Below are 19329 nucleotides of genomic sequence, written 5' to 3'. Positions count from 1 at the left end.
TCTATTACAGTACTGCTGTATTCTGACCTTAAGAAAAAACAGTAAAGTGGCTCACTTGCCTTTGTAAATCTGCTGTGCCTAAAGATTTGTTTTAACAATTCTGACCAAAGCCCAGATCACAATAACTAAGTCTGTACAACACATGTTTTTAAGCAGAGCATAAAAGAAAACAGTATTGCATGTTAAAACAAAATAGAAGCCATAAAAGTTGCATTTCAGAGACTGTGTTAATGTACTTGTGATGATAACATGATGATGCTTTTCCTTTGATATTTGAGGCCTCTCTCACAGTGACAGAAAGCAGATCTCTTAGGAATCTCCTTAGTTTGAACATTTTGCATGGTTAAATGAGCAGTGAAGCAGAAGCTGTTTTCCTCTGAAGTATTGTGCATTCACTGCAGGTACAGGCAATTCTGTAAGGTACACACTGGCAGCACACATACATGCAGAAGGGATGGGAAATAGGTGAAAGTTGAATGTCCCCAGTTCAACACAGGTAAGAGTAAAACCTTGCTTGTAATCAGGAGGAAGCACTCTGAAGACTGATGAGAGGCTTTTATCCCAGCTCACAAACGTCATGTGCACCTTAGAAGGTGCTGGCCTTTCTTCCCCTCCACCTCACCCTGCCCCACAGATACAAGCACAAATCCATGCTTTTCCTGGTTTGCCACAAATGTGTAGGCAGATCTCTGCTCTGTCTGCACTGCTTTTATATTTAATACTAGATTTAATAGTAAAAGTTGGTCAGTCCCAACAGCTTTGGATTTTGAAGTGACTGGAGGCTAAGTCATTGTTTCTCCCAGTGTACACCCGCACCACTCCTCTGTTTGTGTTCCCCAATGATTGCTACAGTTATGTGTTGTTTGCTAACATAACCATTCATCAGACTTATACAATCCAGAGGCAGTTTCATCTTTGACCTAGTATGACTCATGGGTAGATTGTTCAAAGCGTCTGCAGTGTTAGGAGACACTGCAAATGGCAGACAGGCTGCAAGGAACGAGCAGAAAAGCTCCTGGGGATCTTTCTGGAAAACTGCAGCTCTGTTAAAAGGGGAGGTGGTTATTTTTTATCTTTCCTTGAAAATGTGACTTGACCACATCATTGTGAGGTGTCTCTGAAATCTGTTGGTAGAAGCATCCATTATTTTAACACCCACTACACTAGTTCTCCTTACTCTTCTTTCAACTCGGTTTGAGTCCCACCAAAGGGAGCACTTTACAGTGATGCACAAAACAGAGAGCTTGTGCCTTCCCTTGCAAATCCCGCAAGTGTATAGATGGTTCTCACTTTTTCTCCTGCATCTTTCTGTGCATGTCTAAAAAGACAGTTCAGGCTCCCTGTGAATTCAGTCTTACGGTACTTTAAAGCTGCTTAGGGAAATGTTGAATACATTCTCTATCCATGGTACAAAGGTTACCAAGGTGTTTTCAGTCTGTCAGGTTGGTGACAGATCTTGCATGACCAGACAAGAAGCTTATGAGTATTGGGAACTTGACTGGCAAAAAAACAACCCAAAAGTTCTGCCTTTTGGGTATTTAAAAGAGGAGGTAGCCTTTGAGACTTGTGGTTTGCACTTGGAGGTTTCTTTTCTATGGAGACATTTTGTGGGTATGATTTTTATTCACTGAGACGTGAACTCAGGACCATCTCTGTTTCAATTTCACACATAAAATACAGGATTACATCCACTCTGGAGTAATTGTAGGATGCTGTAGCCGAGCTGGTCCACATCAGTTTTGCAAGACAGGCTGGTACCAAGCAGCTCCTAAAGAAATTCTAAGTTTCATTCAAGGTTGCCTTCCTTACCCTGCCTCACATCGTGGCTATAGGAGCACTAGATCCAGCTGGACCAGTAGACTGGCTGAAGACAAGGCTGTAACCTGAGTACATTATAGGTTAGCAGTGGCCACAGCCTAAAGGCTTCATCTAAGGATGTCCTTTCAAATTAGCAGTCTGGTCATAAAAAGGTCTGTATCCTATTGTTAAAACATGCTTTCCTTCTAGTAGAGTGAAAGGTAAAATACATACAGTCCTGAGTGGTACCAGCTCGTGCTCAGCTAAATAGTCATGTTGTGACTGATGCATGGCTAAACAGGGATTATCAGAAGCTTTTTCTTGTTACATTTGATTTTGCTTTAGGTTTAGGATTTCATATTTTGCCTGAACATCTCCTTTTTTTTCATTTGGTTGGTTGATTTTTGTGTGTTTGTTTTATTTGTTTGGGGTTTGTTGGTTGGTTTGGGTTTTTTTCAGGTCTCAGAGTACGTACATTTAAATGATTTCTTCAAGGTTTTTACTAGAATAATGTCTAAACTAAAATATATCTAAATAAAAACAGTAAATAAACCCTTTGCAGCTCAATCTGGTTTTGTTGTTAATAACTCCTGTATACTCATAACATTCCATATTCTCATGTTTCCAGTCGCATATAAGGGTTCTGTTTTCGCATCTGATGACTTCAGAATTGCCTACTGCTGCATTCTAATACTTGCTAAGGGCTAAAGAAAATGACAAAAAATGAGCAGGCAAAGAAAACGGACAGGAGAAGAAAGTGTTCCGAATAACAAATGATTTTATTTTCTTCTCAAGCACTACCTAATGTTAAAAAAAGAGCTTGAGAAGGTGGTTAGACGATTTTTGCCTTGAAACAGAGAGCGGTGGTGAAGTGGGGTGCAAGGAGTGGGGGGTGTCACAGAGATTGGGGTTTCCATCCCCAATTACGCGCTGGCTGCTGCGCTGCTGCATTACACTGAAAGCACTGAATGGGGCCATTATATTCCTTTTCAAAAGTTGTGGGCTATGAAATTCAATCTGAGGTATTTTTAATGAGTGTTTTAAGCCTCAGTTGCAGCTCCTCCCAAGAAACAAGGAGCACAGTGTGCTGCTAAATAGTGCCTAGGCTGAGGGTTAAACTCATTCAGTTTTTTGCTCACAGCGAGGGGAAGTAGTATCAACATTTATTTGACAGATATAAACTTGCTTCCAGAGTTAAGCTTCAGTAAAATAGCTTTCCATAAAGAAAGCATCCTGAAAAATGAGGTTCTATCAGCTTCGAATCAAACTCCAAATTTCTGAAAACGAGCCCTGTGATGTGTTTTCCAAAGCCATTGCCCGCAGCGCACAGGCTGGACTTGTGCTGTAGGCATCCCTGCGCTGCAGGACACTGTGCCTGTGCCCATCAGGCACAACTCTGTGGGCAGAGGCTGCTGGTGGATGTGCAGCTGATGCCAGATGGGGACATCTGCCCAATTACCCCTCTGGCTGTCAATTAAACATAGATAATTCAGAGGTAATCTTTGTCAGAGAGGTGCCTGCTGGCATCTCTTGAGTCTCTACCAAGTGGTGTGGTGTCATAGTTGTGATGGCTTTGGGGTGACTCCTTCCCTTCTTGCACCTCTCAGCGAGGCGTAGCTTTTCAGGGAAGCTTTTTTAGCATGCACCTGGTTTTAGCACAAAGTAGCACAAAAGTGGTGTTGCCTTCTTGCTTTGCTTATGTGCTGATTTGCGAAGTAGTGTGTTTCAGGTCATGAGGAAAGCACCGCTTAATGCATCTGCTCTGCAACTTACTCCAAGATCTGAAATTCATGGTGGGCTGGCACTGGTTCTTGCAAGTCATCACCATTCAGCCTCAAGGCCCTGAAGCTAAGCAATACATTGTGCCAATGATACTCTTCAGAAAGGGAAAATAGTCTCTTCCAGCAGTGGATATTTGCTCTGCTAATGGATTAAAGAACAGCCACAAACCACTTTTTAGTTTTACTAATAAAATTAGGTAGAGATGACTCAGCATTTGCAGAGATAATTTAGGGAGTAAGATGACATATTTTTAGTAAATTTTCTTGTTGTTCTCTTAGTGCGTCATTTTTCTTGTCCACACTGAGCATTTGAAACAATGTTCAAGGAAAGTAATTTTGGTCTAGTAACAGTGGCTCTGGCAGAGCTTCCAGATGGAAGTGTCCAAGAACTGAATGGCTGGTGTGTGAAATTCTGCAGCCTTGAACAGTTACTTAAAAGACTTGCTCTGCCAATACTGGTTTCCGACAAGTATTTTGCATGTATCTGAAGAAAGTTAGCAGTAATGGCTGTGCTACAAGAAACGAGGTTTGGGGTTGTTTGGATATTTTTTCGGGAAGACTGATAAGCTTGTGCAGTGACTGTTGTTGCAGTTTGAGGCTTTTTGGGAGTTACCGGGATCAGCATTCGCATTTCATGTGAAGACATGAATGACCTCATCAGGACAATTTTTAGAGGAGTGTTAGGCAGATAACAGTGAAATTTTCCAGCTGAATTAATTAGCAGATGGCATCAGAGCATCCCTTTTAAGTTGATGAAGTGTTTCTTAAGTGCATATGTGTCAAATATATGTTTTTTTTAATCAGTACAAAGAAGTTAAGGCTGTTAAAGGTCAGCTGAACTTTCTAACTGAGGGTTAGATGTCACCTAGTTAAAATGCTGTAAATACAGCTAAAGGAACCAGCAAACTGGGAAACTAATAATGAAGTGTTTTGTTAATGCTTTTCACCATGAATAACATTTTGTAATAAACAGATGGGTACTTAGCCGACAGTGACCAAAGGCTGAATGTTTTCTGGTCTATAGGGTTTGTGGTGTTTAGCTGCTGAGAAGTTCCAGATTTCCTTTGGCATTGATGACAGTGGGATGGATGTGCAAAATCAATTCTCCTGTAGGATTCTGTCCCTACAGCTACCCGAGGAGGAAGTTCTCTGGGCTACAAGAATCTGCCTTTCTTCCCCTCTCTTCTTCTTCTTTACAAAGGGCTCTGCTAGTTTTGTGGTGGTTGCTGCTGGCTTTGCAGTAGCAAACTCCTTATCAACTAGAAATTAGAGTAATTTAAAGGTGGGAAATAAAATCAGTATTAATAATAAAATTAATTAAGTATTAAAATCAGTAAGAGCTGCAAAGAAATTAAATGATTGGATCTTTACACGTGAAGATGACAGGTTGGTCTGTGGAATGAAAGGCCCACATCTGTGGGTACCCATGTCATCTCCTCTTTTGTATTTCCTCACTTGCACACTGAAATAGCATATATAATACAGTGTGGGTGGTATTTGCCCACTATGTTATACAGCTATAATTTTATTAGCCAAGTGAAAAGAGACCAAGCAGAGCCTCCAATTCCAGTAGTTTTGCTGAACTTGTAATTATGGAGATGTACAGCTACCTGAGGATTTGCTGCAGCTGAAATTTGTATTAGTCTGACTCTGCTGTAAGAAGTTTTAACCAAGAACTACTGAAAATAGCCTTGTCATAAAACTTTACATTAGCTTTCCTAGACAATTTTAATTTTTTAACTTCCACACTGTTTAACTGTTAAAGAAGATGGTTTAGTTACTACTTTTCCTGATAAATATTTAATTTTCACCTGAATTTTACTGCTGGGTATTTCCACTAAAGTTGATTTGGGGCACTGGCAGAGAGTTTAAAGTCTAGTCAGAGCAATCCTGCTGCTTTTGCCTATTTTAGAAAATATTTTGACATAAGCCAGTTTGTCATGCTCAGAAATCCAAATCCATGGTTACAATAACAAATCTGTGTATCTTCAAATGTAGAAAATGGCAAGTTTCTTTTGGAGACCATACTAGAAATGCCAAGGAATGAGACTGTTATTAAAATCTTTCTCTGTGTATTTTCACTTCGTTAATTACAGTGTTGATTTTTGGTTAGTAATCGCATACCTAAAATAGTAATTTCTGAAGTCGTCTGGTTTGTCATAGCTGAAAAGCGGGGGCAAAAAGCGTAACTTTGCTGCTGTGTTTTATTTTAAGGGCAGGTATTTGGAGTAAAACACACCTAAAGTAAATCCCACTGTTTAAAAAAAAAGACACCATCAAAATCGACTGAGGGGTAAAACTGTACATCAAAGATAATGGAAGGCAAGCGCCTGCATTAAAGGGAACTCAGCTTATGTGGTGAGCGTAAAGTGGGAAAGCAGTCCACTAAAATCTTGAGAGAAAGGAGCACTAAATAGTCTTATTGTACACACACAGCAGATGATCAATCGCCTGTTTTTAAGGCAGTATAAGAGACTTATTCTGTTACTGCATTTGGCCTCTATCCTGCCTTTGATGGTATGTGCTTAGTCTGTGCAAAAGCATGTGGGATATGTGCCAGGAGTGGAGCTTTCAACTACATTCAAATGGAAAATGTCTTCAAAGGAATGAGGTGCCATTAGGTTATCATGAAAATTTGCCTCTTCTACACCCTCCCTGCAAATGGGTGCATACCTGGTGGCTGGAGGCACAAAGTGGAGATCTGGAAACTTAAAAGCAGTGTGGGAGTGTGTGGCTGCTCAGTTTAAACGTGTCACTTCTCCTCTTTGCTTTGCCCTAGTATGTGGGGTGATGAATCACACTTCTTCCAACACTTCCTAACTACGCAGTCTAAGATGAACAGCAAAGTAAAAACCTAGTAAGCCCAGGTGCGAAAGCTATCTTTATGGTCTAAAGCTATTTTTATGGTCATCTAATCCTTCCTATAGGATTAACACCTACAATTTAAAAGGGAGGAGAGGAGGAAAAGGGCAGAGGAACTCCAAGTGTCTTGGCAGTGTTAGGTCCAGAGCAACAACACTTGGACTACTGCTTCTTGTTTTTAATCCCACCCTTCAAGCAATAGACTTTTCGTAAATATGAATTATGCATTTCATTTTACGCCAGAAAGGAGAACTGTTTGAAACAGAAATTTGTCTTCGGATGCTGACAGCGTTGTTCTCCTGTGAGTAGTTTTCAAGCCTCTTTTGAAGTATAAATTTCTGGCAGGGTTATTTGTTTAAGAACCCTGTTGCTCAATATCATCTTTAAGGTTATTTTCATACAAGTTGCCTATCATGAACACTTGTTGGTTGGTTTTCTTCCCTTTCAGAGCTGTAGATACACATATAATTTTTAGCAGCTTTAATTTACTGAGAAAATTTATGCTGTTCAGAATTTGGAGTGGTTATTTTTAGTATTGGTTACGACTGTATCTGACTTCATAAATAGTAATGAAAACACTGGATGAAGTTTTCGCTGTCATTTCAGTGCAGTTGTTAAACTGGAGTATAAAAATAATTTGGGAATCAGGCTGAGCTGACGTACAAGGGGCTTTCTAGATGATTACCCACGAAAGAACAAACAAAACCTTAAACTTTGTGTTTAAACTTTTCACAATATAATACATACGTATTTGTAAAATATTTAGCATGACCAAATTGTGACATCTCATTGTTGAGCACCCAGAACGTGATAGGAACACAGGGCATTAGAGGAAGAAATGGCTGTCTTAATATTGTGGCAGGTGTGAATGATGAATGTACCTTCTTCTTTTAGATGAACATAAAGGACCTCTGTCCTTATCAGCTATTACTAATGCACAAGCAAGTGTAATAAAATAAACAAAAACCTTTCAATCAAAAGCTGAAATCTCACTCTGGGATTGATGGAAATGGTAATATCACTATTTGATCCTAAACAGGTACTTCTTGGGTTTTTTTCCCTGGTAAATGGTTAGTGAAATAATTGCTAAATGAACTGGGAGGTGGGGGAATGTGTCCCGGGTATCTTCCAGATATTGCTGTGCACTTTCTCCTTTTAAAGAATTCTGTATTGCAATTTGTGCCAAAGAATGGCCTAAGCAAGTAAGTAAAGGGAGATTTTTTTTTTTTTAATGATTATTGATTGCTAGAACATGAAAGAATTGGTGAACCCATTAAAATATTTAGTATTGGAATATCATAAGTACACTTACTGTTTTGGATTTTGGTGAAAGTAGAGGGAGGATGAATTGAGTAGGACTGAAATAATGAGCAGACAGCAAATGTTGAATGCATAATGCGTAAAGCAGGCTACTTTGACTGGGTACCTTCATAGCTTGCAGCTAAACACGGTGATGTGCATTATTCATAATTTACAACTTAGTGGCCTGATGTTGCCTGAAAATGTAAAGTGACTTTTAAAATGTGATTTCACAGAGCTAAATGAAAGGCCAGTTCAAAATCCATTAAGCAGTAAGGATGTGTAGCTGGAAATCAATGAGCTTCCTTTCACTGCAATAAATTTATGTGGGGTTTTTTGTGTAACTAAATACCACCTTGAGAGAATAATAGTAATTTCCTGCTGTCATTATGGCTGGGATCCACCTCACCTAAAAGGAACCCTGTAACACAGGTGTCTGGGCTCCTTGTCATCGAGACTAAAAAAGTACAACTGTACTGCTAAGGACAAGTTCATTTCCAATGTGCTTAGGTGGCTTTTTTGGGGTAGGAAGAATTGCTTTCTGGAGCTGCAGTATTTCCTCATCGATTATACAAAGAATCTGATTGTCAAGAGCAACAGGGACAGGAGACCGCCACCCAATACAGCTGCTTCCCAGCCCCCAGGTGTTGCTACAAGTTGTATTCCACCAGTACACACATTTCCTTTCCCTCACTACCTTACAGTGTGGCATCTGTGGTAGCAAATAGTCTGGAGGTACAGTTGCCATCAGCCTTCATTGTGGCAGCTTCCATAACAATGTCCCTCTTGTGTGCCTCATCCTCTTCCTTTGATCTTCACCCTGGGATCACTTCTTTCCTTCCCTGGTGTGAGTTCTCATTCCATGATGCTCAGGAGAGTAGAGATAGGTCTTCTGGCTCTCCTTATAATGTCCTTCATGTTTGACCATGTTGACGACCTTTTTCAGTCCAGTGTATGAGGCTTTTGTTATGGTCATGTAATGCACTGCTATTTTGGGGGACTCATGGAGCCCCCATGGATCAGGACAGTGCTAGTGTGAAGCAGGTAAAGCAGCCAAGCTCCTGGGAGATGGATGCAGCTGCAGGGCTGTGGGGCACGAGCTGATGAAGCTTGCCTAGTACTTCTTGTCTGAGGAATGGCAGCAGTGCCAGGCTTGATGGCTGAAAAATGCCTTCCAAGTTCTGTGGAAAATTTGTGTGGCCTCATAGGCCTTGTAAACCACATTCAAGTCAGACACGACTGCTGGCTACAGATGATGTCATCCGTGTGGTGCACTCATTCCTGAATGCTTCCTCTGTCAGCTCCTATTTGCTGTGCCCTGAATGACTGCTGGTTTGCTTCCATACCCAGCAGACTGAGATTTTAATTTATTGTGTTTAAATTTTTTAGTAGGGATGTCATGGAACTGCACTGAATCAACATCTCTGCGAGACCCAACAGTTCCGGCTTTTGCGGATGTTGTACTTCTCCTTCTGGTCCTGCAAGACTGGAGTGTCATCAGGCTCTAAATCTCAGCAGCTTTCATATGCACAGTGTTTCACTTGAATAAACTGTCAGATTTTATTTTGAGGTAGACTGATCAAAGCTAAGATGAGTTTGGAATAATGATCTTATTTACAAATACTTGAGTAAGAAGCATTTCATGTTACTGAGGCACACTCCAGAGAAAATGCTGAGTGACATAAATGCTACAAAACTGCTGTTCCATTGTCTAAATGCCTGTAAGAAAAAAAGTCCATGAAAACACTTAGCAGGTTTTAATCAGATGCTTTTACTCATGGGCTGATAGCAGACAGGCTTGCTCTCCTCAGCTAACCTTGGGCAGTGCAGTAACACAGGTGGGCCCTCTGCCTTTTCTCCTGTTGGTCAACAATCTCCCTGCTCTGAGGTGTGCCTTTTTTTCCTGGGAGAATTGATGAAGTTTGGTCTTTATCAGGTAGGGTCCATCAGTTACTTTAGTAAGACACATACGTAAGCATAGGCACGTTTCTGTTTGTGCATGAGGATGAAAGCAAGTATCTTGCTGCAAGGGTGGCTGATAAACATATCCTTCCACAGCCTCAGCCAAACTGCGGAAGCCTGAGACTAGTCTGGGAGCAGGAGCATTTGTCTGAAGTTTCTAAATCCTTTATAGGTGTATTTTCGGAGCACTAAACTATTATCATTATTACATTCCATCTAATGTCTTTTTAATGTTACTCTGTTGCCTCCAATGAAATGCACTTACCAGGAATCTGTTTCATTAAAAGATGATGTATGTTTGGATGTGCCTATGTACAGGGATAGATGAAGTGGAAAATATGTGAGGTTTTCTGCTAGAACTGAAACACAGGGTGTGATGTCTGGCACGGGCTTGGGTGGTGGTCATTGGGGATGCTTTTGGTTTAATGAAGCTGGAAAACGTGAAGTGAGTGTGTTCAAATATATTTGCACTTGAGATTTATTGTAGGTAGCATTGTGTCAGATCAAAAATGTTCAGTACAGAAAAATAGATGGCTTTTTTTTCCTTATCTTCTCTGTACCTCTTATTTAGCATTTTGTTATAAATTGTCTTAGTTACTGCAAGGTTGGTTATGACAAATGCTAAGAAAAAAAAATTAGTACTTCTGTCTGCCATTGTTCTTTATGTGTTTTCTGACAATATTATAGAATTGTAGGATCATAGAATAGTTCGGGTTGAAAGGGACCTTCAAAGGTCATCTAGTCCACCCCCTCTGCAACAAGCAGGGACACCTTCAATGAGATCAGGTTGCCCAGAACCACATCCAGCCTGTCCTTGAATGCCTCCAGGGTTGGTGCATCCACTACCTCTTTGGGAAACCTGTGCCAGGCTTTTACTTCCCTCATTGTAAAATATTTCTTCCTTACTTCCAGCCTGAATCTCCCCTCAAACAGTTAATAAAATAGATAATCTAAGTGAGCATTGCTTCCTGGTGGCTTAGGTCTGTTAGAGGCAATGAGAGTATGTTGGGCAAAAACCTGCTCAGCAAGTTCCAGGGCAGGTGAACTTGGCCTTTTCCTTCTGACTTTCAAAACCAGTCAGCGTTGAAGGATTCAGTCATTGTGTCCTCCATCACCTGAGTGACAGCAATGTTGTGGTGGCACATATATCCTATGCTTTTCCCCAGGAAAACATCATCCATTTAATATCTCCGGTGTAAGCCTCAGTACTGGGTAGTTACTTTTCACAAATCATTTTAGACAATGTTAGATAAATTGCTTTTGTAAAGATGCTTTGTACTTCGAGTTGTGGCTGAAAACCAGGTGTTACCCTAGGTGGAAAAAAAATGGGGATTTATTTTTTAGTATCCCAGTGAAACAGAGACCAAACTGAGCAGTGACACATCTGGGAGGAGGTGGGATTGAGCAGCTGCCGACTCACAAGTAGCCTGTTCGTACAAAGCAGTGCCTGGAGGTACCAGGACCTGGGCTCAGGCTCAGATTTGAACCAGGCTGGCTGAACTGCCCACCTATAATGGTTTTCTGTTCTACACTCAGTTACTGCTGTTTTATTTTGCTCTAGTAATTATTTACCGAGCACAAAGCGAAAGGGCTTCTGTAGGCTGAGTACAAGGGCATTTCTCTGGGATATGGTGCGTTTCTTGTAACAATGGAGTTTGTGCAGTTTAATGGGTTATTATTTGTTCTGAAGTGAGTGGAGATCTGTGTTTCAGGGCCTCTTGAGTTAAAATAGGTGCATTTGTCCAAGGAACAAAAATATTTGATTTCAGTGATTGGCTTTTTTATACAGAAACACTGTTTTTTCGCTGAAGACTTGCTGGTGAGCTGTAATTTACAGTACTTGCTGCAGGTGTGGATTTAATTGACGTGCTGATGAGACGAATCCTTATGATCAGCAAAGCAGCAGCTCTGGGAGCTAATAATTGCACATCTGTTTTTTATACAGGGAAGACTTTCAGTCTGGAAGTCAGTGTGGAAGGAAATGCTTGCTCTTGATTCCTCTAAACTACCCAACAACTCTGTTAGGGTAGCACAGATAGGCTTTCACTAGCCTCAGTGCCTCACAGCAGGAGGCTAGGGATAAGCTCATAGAAAGACAGAACCCAAGACTTAAGCCTGTACCACGCAGTGTCCAGCAAACCCTCAGCACCTTGTGTTTTGTATGATAGGTCTGTTAATGAACATTTTGGTTTCAGTATGTTGTATGCAGATGTACATAGCACCACCTCACACGGCTTGAAGGGCCATGGGATGAAATAGCTGCCTTGCAAAATTCACATTAGAAATTATCCTTAGCAGACATAAGAAAACTATATCCCAAGTTCCCTTCTTCTACCTCTTCTATTTTGTGGTATTTTTTCCTCAAATATAAAAGTGCACTAAAGACGGATTCTCAGCTGCCATCCAGAGAGATGGATGAATGTTTTCTGTAGCTTTAAAACTAATGTAATTATTGTCAGCTGCCCTGTGGGTATGGTTGGAATATCCATTGATTCTGCAAACTGTTTTGACAGTGTTGTTTGCTGGACAATTTCTTAGCATAATAATTTTTCTGCCGCTAATTAAAAACATCTTTGTAACTCTAGTCTTTGTTTTCTTCTTCCAGCAAAGAGCTCCAGGGAAAGTTTTGCATGATGCTGTTTGCAACCACCTGAACCTTGTTGAAGGCGACTATTTTGGCCTTGAATTTCCAGATCATAAGAAGATGATGGTATGTAAAAGGATTAATTTTTCAGCTGGTTTCCACCTACATACACACTGTATTATTCTCTCATTCTGCTCCTTACTTACAAGGTATGTTTAATCCTCAATCTCCAAATGAAAAAAGGACTTTAAAAAAAAATATTCTTGTGTGCTAATGTTGAAGAACTGTTTTTAAAACCTGATTACTCCTGTCAGATTTCATTTGTGTTGAAAGTAACAGGCAATTCAGACACAAGTTGGAAAAGCATTTTATTGTAATCAGTTGCTGTAGAGAAGCCAAAGGCTAGACTGTTGCAGCATCTCAACTCTGATTATACAGTCCCGCTTAATTTAGAGTGCGGAAATAATCTTTTCCACAGACAGAGAAGTTGGCATGATTGTGACACAGTTGCATGAAAACCACCATGGGGCAAGGAAACTGACAGATAAAATACAGTAAGGTTAAAAAAAGGATGGCAAAATCAAAAAACACAAACTGATGGAAGACCTGTTTGGAGAACTGAGAGGTGTTCTGGTCCCAACACAACCCTGAGAAGAGCTGCTAGAAACATTCAGGCAGTACACAGATACTTCTAGGGTGGAAAGAGGATCAGGTAGCAGAGAACGCCAAATGCTAATGACTTCTCAGCCTCTAATGACCTTTTTTTCTGAAGTTTGTTTTACTTTAGACTTACTGTGTGACCCAGCAGCATGTGTGCTGGTCATCTGGATTGCCAGACCAGTACCTTTGGGTGTGTACTGAATTTCTTGCTTGTTAGTGAATTCTGCATCAGTATCCTGGCTCACATAAAAGAGATTACTTTGGGGAATTAAAAAAAAAAATAAACCCATTTTCTGTCCATGTACATAAATTTCTGCAAGAAGCAATATTTCTTAACAAAAGGAAGAAAAGAGGATTTATCTGCTGCCACAGTGATCAGTTGCCATGACTTAGTACAGGCTTACATAGACGCTAAAACCGAAAACTCATGGTCAGAATGTTTTAGGCTAACTATAATTAAAGAAGACATTGTAAAAACATGGGCATCGATCTTTAGGAGTGATCTGCTTCACAGTTTGCTCCTGGATTTACATGAAACACATTTCACTAGAAAGTTTCATATTCTGCCAGATATCCATGGCTAATGCTTTAGGTAACTTGAGAGCTTAACGTAATTCTTCAAACAGTGCAACTGTACAGTACTGTGGCAACACAGGGCCCATGTAGCCGTGTTAATGATGACATCCTGACATTCCTGGTGGATGAATGGATGTAAAGGTGAAACAAATCCTCATGTCTCTTGTATATACAGTTCCTTTTTAGTTTTCTAGAAAACAGAGAAGGTCATTTGATCAACCTTCTGTACTTCACAGGTCATTAAGTTTCAAATAGATGACCCCCTGTGTTTTGCTCAGAAACCTGAAGTAAACTAACAATTTTCAGTCTTGTGAAAACAAAATGGTTTATTTGCTTCAGGCAGAACACAGGAGAGATTGAGGTGCTGCCAGTGCCTGAGGCCCTCGCAGTGGCAAGAACTGACGGGCTAGAAATATGTGCAGACAATCACAGTGGGTCAGCCATGGCTCTGATGAAGAGGCAGCCTTCAGGCTATTGCCAGTTTGACCTGAAGGAAAATGCCGGCATGCACAGAGCACGGTAAAACTCACCTGGCCCCTACTGTTGCAAAGGGAAATACAGCCAAGTATCTGAGAGTGACGGTCCGTCTTCCTGAGGGAGGTTCCAATCTTGGCTTCTGAAAAAGGCGGAGATGCCCACGTCTTCCCTCATCTCGTCAGCTGTGCCCCAAGGCTGGTGAGCTTCAGTGGAAGTAGTGCTGCTGACCACCTAAAAGCGACCCACAGAAATTCCGGAGCAGATCTGATTATGAATCACTGGCAGAGGTGTCCCCTCGCTCCGCCCTGGGGGAGCCCCGCGCCCCCGCCAGGCCTTGCCCGGGAGCCGCAGCTCCGCTGGGGCGGGCGGGGACTCACAGGGGGCGGGGCCAGGAGGGACGGCCCCGCCCCGCGCGGGGAGCGCGGGAGCAGCGCGGCGGGCAGGGCGTGGCGCGGCGGTCGGCGCCCGCAGCGCGAGCGGGCGGGAGGGAGGGGGAGCGCTCGCCTCAGGGGCAGGGCCCGCTCCGGGGGCTCCGCGCGGGCGGCCCCGGGCAGCGCCGGTGAGAGGGGAGGCTGCAGCGCGGAGCTCGGGGCAGAGAGCGCCTGCTCCGGGCTCGTGAGGGGAGGGTGCGCCACGGGCAGGGCTGCGCTCGGAGCGCCCGGGGGGAGGCCCTCCTGCGGCAGGGGCTGAGCTGCGGGGCGCTGTCGGCAGCTGGAAGGTGTCGGGGGAGCTGAGGGAGCAGCACGGCTTGCCGCGGGCCCAGACCATGCAGGGGACACAAACGTCCACGACAGAGCGTACAGGAAAGGAGGAGGGCATCAGTCCAGGAAGCTGGGAGCTAGAAACAAACAAAAACACAAAAAAAGGAGGAAGAGGTGATTGTCCTGCTGTAAGCAGCGCTGGTGCAGGCTCACCTTGAGTACTGGGTGCAGTTCTGGGCCCCACCATTGGACAAGAACATGAAGGTCCTTGAATGCATCCAGAGGAGGGCATCAAGGCTGGCAACAGGGCTGGAAGGCATGTCCTGTGAGGAGCGGCTGAGGACACCGGGGTTGTCTACATTGGAGAAAAGGAGGCGGAGGGGGGACCTCATCACTTTCTACAGCTCTTCCTGAGGAGGGGAAATGGACAGGGAGGTGCTGATCTCTTCTTGCTGGGACCCATTGATAGGACGTGTGGGAATGGTTCAAAGCTGCGCCAGGGGCGGTTTAGACTAGACGTTAGGAAGCATTCCTTTACCTAGAGGGTGGCCAAACACTGGAACAGGCTTCCTGGAGAGGTGACCAATGCCCTATGCCCATCAGTGCTTCAGAGGCCTTTGGACAGCGCCCTTAATAACATGCTTTACCTTTTGGCCAGCCCTGAAGTGGTCAAGCAGTTGGGCTTGATCATTGTAGGTCTCTTCCAACTTCCATTTTTTTTCTCCCTACTTCTTTCCATAACAGTACATGCTGAGGAAGTACTGGATGACATTTCTTCCCACTAGCATTATGGACTGAATGGGCATCACGTCCCATCACAGGCACTGGCTCTGTCACTCTGTGGGAAGGAGGCCTGTGCCTTCTGATGGGGGTGAGAGATGTCGATTGTCTCTGGATCATTTGAGCATCTGAACAGATCTGTGAAAAACATGTGTGAACCGGTTTGTGAAACTCTTCTGTGTTCATCCAGTTTATTTGGGTTTCCACGGGATAGCAAAGGACCACATCTCTGACATCGGTGAGGCTCAGAGATCAAGCCCTCAGCCTGAAGCAGGACGTGCTCCTGAACTGAGTGGTTGCAAATCTTGCTGATGCGGGCAAGACCTGCTCATTTCCTTGTGATTTCCACCCACTCCCCTCCCCCCCTCCCCCCCCCCCCCCCCAAATACTGGTTTCTAAAAATGCCTGAGTTGTTTCTTTTGGAGAAACAGAACAAAACACAAGAGCCTGAGAGCAGCAAAGCTCCATCAGGAGTCCGTCTGGCCCAGTACTCTCTCTCCTGTGTCACCCCATACATGTCTAACGGAGAGTAGGTGACGAGTGCGGGTGAGAAAAGTGCTATAAAGAAACTCAGTATATTGTCAATATAACTATTAAGTACGTATTTGTTTATTCAGTGCTAGGTGTGTGGAGAATCACTCCTCCTAACACACGCACTCACTGTCCAGCTTGTCACAAATTTATGTTAGTAGATACACATATTCATAAGATTTCTGAGAAAAGGGGGGGTCCTTTCTGGAACTCTGCCACTCCTCCTTGAGCATGCATGCTGTCCTCTGGTGGTGGTTGATGGTGGTCGTGAGGATGAAGGCTCAAAGTCTTCCTCTAGTTTGAACTTTTTACCTTTTTTCTTGGAGTATGCACAGTACTTTCATGGCAGTTTCCCAACCCACCGAAGCAGTCCTAACTGGTATACATCTTCATCTTTAGCGCACAAGCAGTCCCTACTGGCGTTTGCCTAGACAAGCAGTAACAAAGTTGCTTAATTAATTAGCTGACCTTACAGTTTCATGCTTTTTCTTAAAGCTTCCTTGTCTTAGTATATAGCTTCTTTGTCTTAGTGAATTTCTACTATCACAGGTCTACTTCTGTCAGGGTCCAGAGGGTTTACATAGGCCTCAATGCCTGGGACTGGCCTCCCTTGGGACCTGCACTGTAGATAGCCCCTCAGACCTAAGTCAGAGCTTGTCATGCAGAACTATATGCATAACATAGCGTAGCTGTTCTGAGCTATGCTGTTCCTTTCCATTCTGTTCCTTTCCATTCCGTTCCTTTCCATTCCGTTCTTTTCCGTTCCATTCCATTCCATTCCCTGCACTCACAATGAGTTATGAGACCGTTATTTACCTGAAATGGCAAAGGGTTTTCAGCACCAAAAACACTTTCAAAGACAGAAATCAGAATGGTTACAGGTGGAAAGAGTATTTTATTTATTTATAAGTAAAGTTAGGTTGGGTTACATCAGTTTAGATTAGTTTAGTTTACTGAATTTTAGCCTAGTTTAGTTTAGTTTAGATTATATTTTCCTAAATCTTCCATAGCAGTGCTGTGGTGGTGCGAGAGCAGCGCAAGAAGCCAGCCAGAATGGGCCGGGGAAGACCTGACAAGGGGTGGTGCTCAATGCTACAGAGGACAGGCAACAATCCCGGGGCCACGCTGGGGCCACCCTGGGAGTCCAGAACTCTGCCTCCCCCCGGATGCGGGGCACGAGGGCCAGCTGCGTGGAGCACGAGCCGCTGCCTTTGGGCTGCAATAGCCCAAAGGAGCCCCGTGAAGGGGCTGTGCTCGGCTGCAGGGGAAGGCAAAAAACCCCGGGGACACTTGCTAGTCCACCTGGGGGCAAAAAAGCTCTTCACCCCCCCCAGCTGCAGGACACGAGGGCCACCTTCGTGGAGCATGAGCACCGGGCGATAACCGAGCCGGAATGCACCGAGGAGCCCTGCCAAGTGGTCATGCTCAGTGCTCAGAGGAAGGCAAAAAACCCCCGGGGACCAGCGCCAATCTGCCCCGGGGGAAAATTCCTTCCTGACCCCAGTGCTGGCGATCGGCTACTCCCTGAGCACGTGAGCAAGACCTGCTCCTGGTCCACAGGCTGGTTATGGCTCTTGGGGGACACTGGCACTGCCTTTTCTGCCTCCACCTGGAGCCATCTCAGGGGCTTCCAACAACAGCAAAATGACCCTGGCCTGATCAGCCCTGGGGGTAGGAATCCTTCCTGTGCCTGGCAGTGGGAGCTCCAAAGCACTGCTGGAGGGCACTGGGCCATCTATGGACCCTATTCCTTATGGCTGCTGCCGCTGTCTCCCCAGAAGATGAGGACTGCGATCTCCGCGCAGACTCAAGCAGGATTTCCATCCATCCGATGAGCTGTGAGCGTGGCCCCTCCAGGGGCTGGAATTGCAGCAGAGAACCTCCCACAGCTTCGGGCAGTCTTCTACCCTCTGCCCCTCCAAGTAATTCCACGGGTGCCTCAAGGAATTCCTCTCGGGTGCCTTCGGGCTTCCAGTCCTGTCCTGGTGGCAGCGCCGGGCACTCTGGCAGTGGGACACGGGGGAACGCTGCCTTATACTGCCCCAGGGCATTGTGATGCTGCGTTGGTGGGTGGTGGCCCTGTGACACGGGGGTGACAGGGCCTCCACAGCCCTGCCCACCACAGCCCTGCCGCTGCTGCCCCTTTGCCCAGCATCCCTTGGAGAAAGGCCGTTGGGCTGCTGGCCCTGAGGCAGTGCCTGTGCCCAGGAGGCCCAGGGGGATGTGCCTGCCCATAGTGACTACACACTGGGCACCACTGCTGAGTGTCTCTGCAAATCAATCTTTGTGTTCAGACTGTATAAATAAAGCATTTATACTACATACGGTCATTTGACTGTGGTGATACCAGAGGGGTTTTGGTTCCCTCTGCATGAACTTTGCAGAAATGTAGAGAGCATACAGGATTTCCTCACCATTCCTTATCAATACACCAAGTGGCATTTGCTACTGTGCTGTTTATGGTGAGGTTTTCTTCCTGGAGAAATAGAAGTCTTCTTGGAAAGAAGGGTAATTTCAGAAGTCTCTTGTGCTTTTGTTACACAGGGTGTTTAGATACTTCCTTGTGGTTATTAACATTCATGTGTCTAGTTTGGGGGTTTACCCTACACAGGGAGGGGCTGTGAGGATGAAGGCCTTAGGCCGACTGTAGGAGAGGATCATGTTTGAGATCATCTTAGGAACCTGAATGTGCACAAGTCCATGGGACCTGATGAAATTCATCCATGGGTCCTGAAGGAGCTGGCAGATGAAGTTGCTAAGCCACTGTCCCTTCATATTTGAAAAATCATGGCTGTCAGGTGAAGTTCCCAATGACTGGAAAAGGGGAAATATAACCCCTGTTTTTGAAGAAAGTGAATATGGAAGAGCCAGGAGACTACAGACCAGTCAGTCTCACCTCTGTGCCTGGCAAGATCCTGGGGCAGATTCTCCTGGAAAGCATGCTAAGGCACATGAAGAACAGCAAGGTAGTTGGTCATCCAGTATCTGAATGGGGCCTACAAGGGTGCTGGAGAGGGACTCTTCATTAGGGACTATAGTGACAGGACAAGGGGTAACAGGTTCAAACTTAAACAGGGGAAGTTTAGGTTAGATATAAGGAAGAAGTTCTTTACTCTGAGAGTGGAATTTACTCTGAGGCAGTGAAATGGGTTGCCCAAGGAAGTTGTGAATGCTCCATCTCTGGCACTGTTCAAGGCCAGGTTGGATGGGGTCTTGGGTGGGATGGTTTAGTGTGAGGTGTCCCTGCCCATGGCAGGGGGTTTGAAACAGGATGATCTTAAGGTCCTTTACAACCCTAGCTATTCTGTGGTTCTGTGAA

The 19329-nt window shown here is 44.2% G+C and overlaps 1 protein-coding gene across 5 annotated transcripts in view; it reads left to right on the top strand.

The window, feature by feature from the left end:
• FARP1 (FERM, ARH/RhoGEF and pleckstrin domain protein 1) overlaps nt 1–19329 on the top strand; it is a 219546-nt gene that overhangs the window by 130822 nt on the left and 69395 nt on the right. For all 5 annotated transcript variants that reach the window (XM_065678032.1, XM_065678031.1, XM_065678030.1 and 2 more), the window contains one exon: nt 12307–12411. In XM_065678032.1, the coding sequence (XP_065534104.1) occupies nt 12307–12411 (105 nt within the window). The remainder of the gene's footprint in view (nt 1–12306; nt 12412–19329) is intronic.

Source organism: Lathamus discolor, chromosome 4, assembly GCF_037157495.1.
Source record: "Lathamus discolor isolate bLatDis1 chromosome 4, bLatDis1.hap1, whole genome shotgun sequence".
Lineage (NCBI taxonomy): Eukaryota > Metazoa > Chordata > Aves > Psittaciformes > Psittacidae > Lathamus > Lathamus discolor.
The sequence above is the reverse complement of the archived record's forward strand: the minus strand, read 5'-3'. Positions and strand labels throughout refer to the sequence as shown.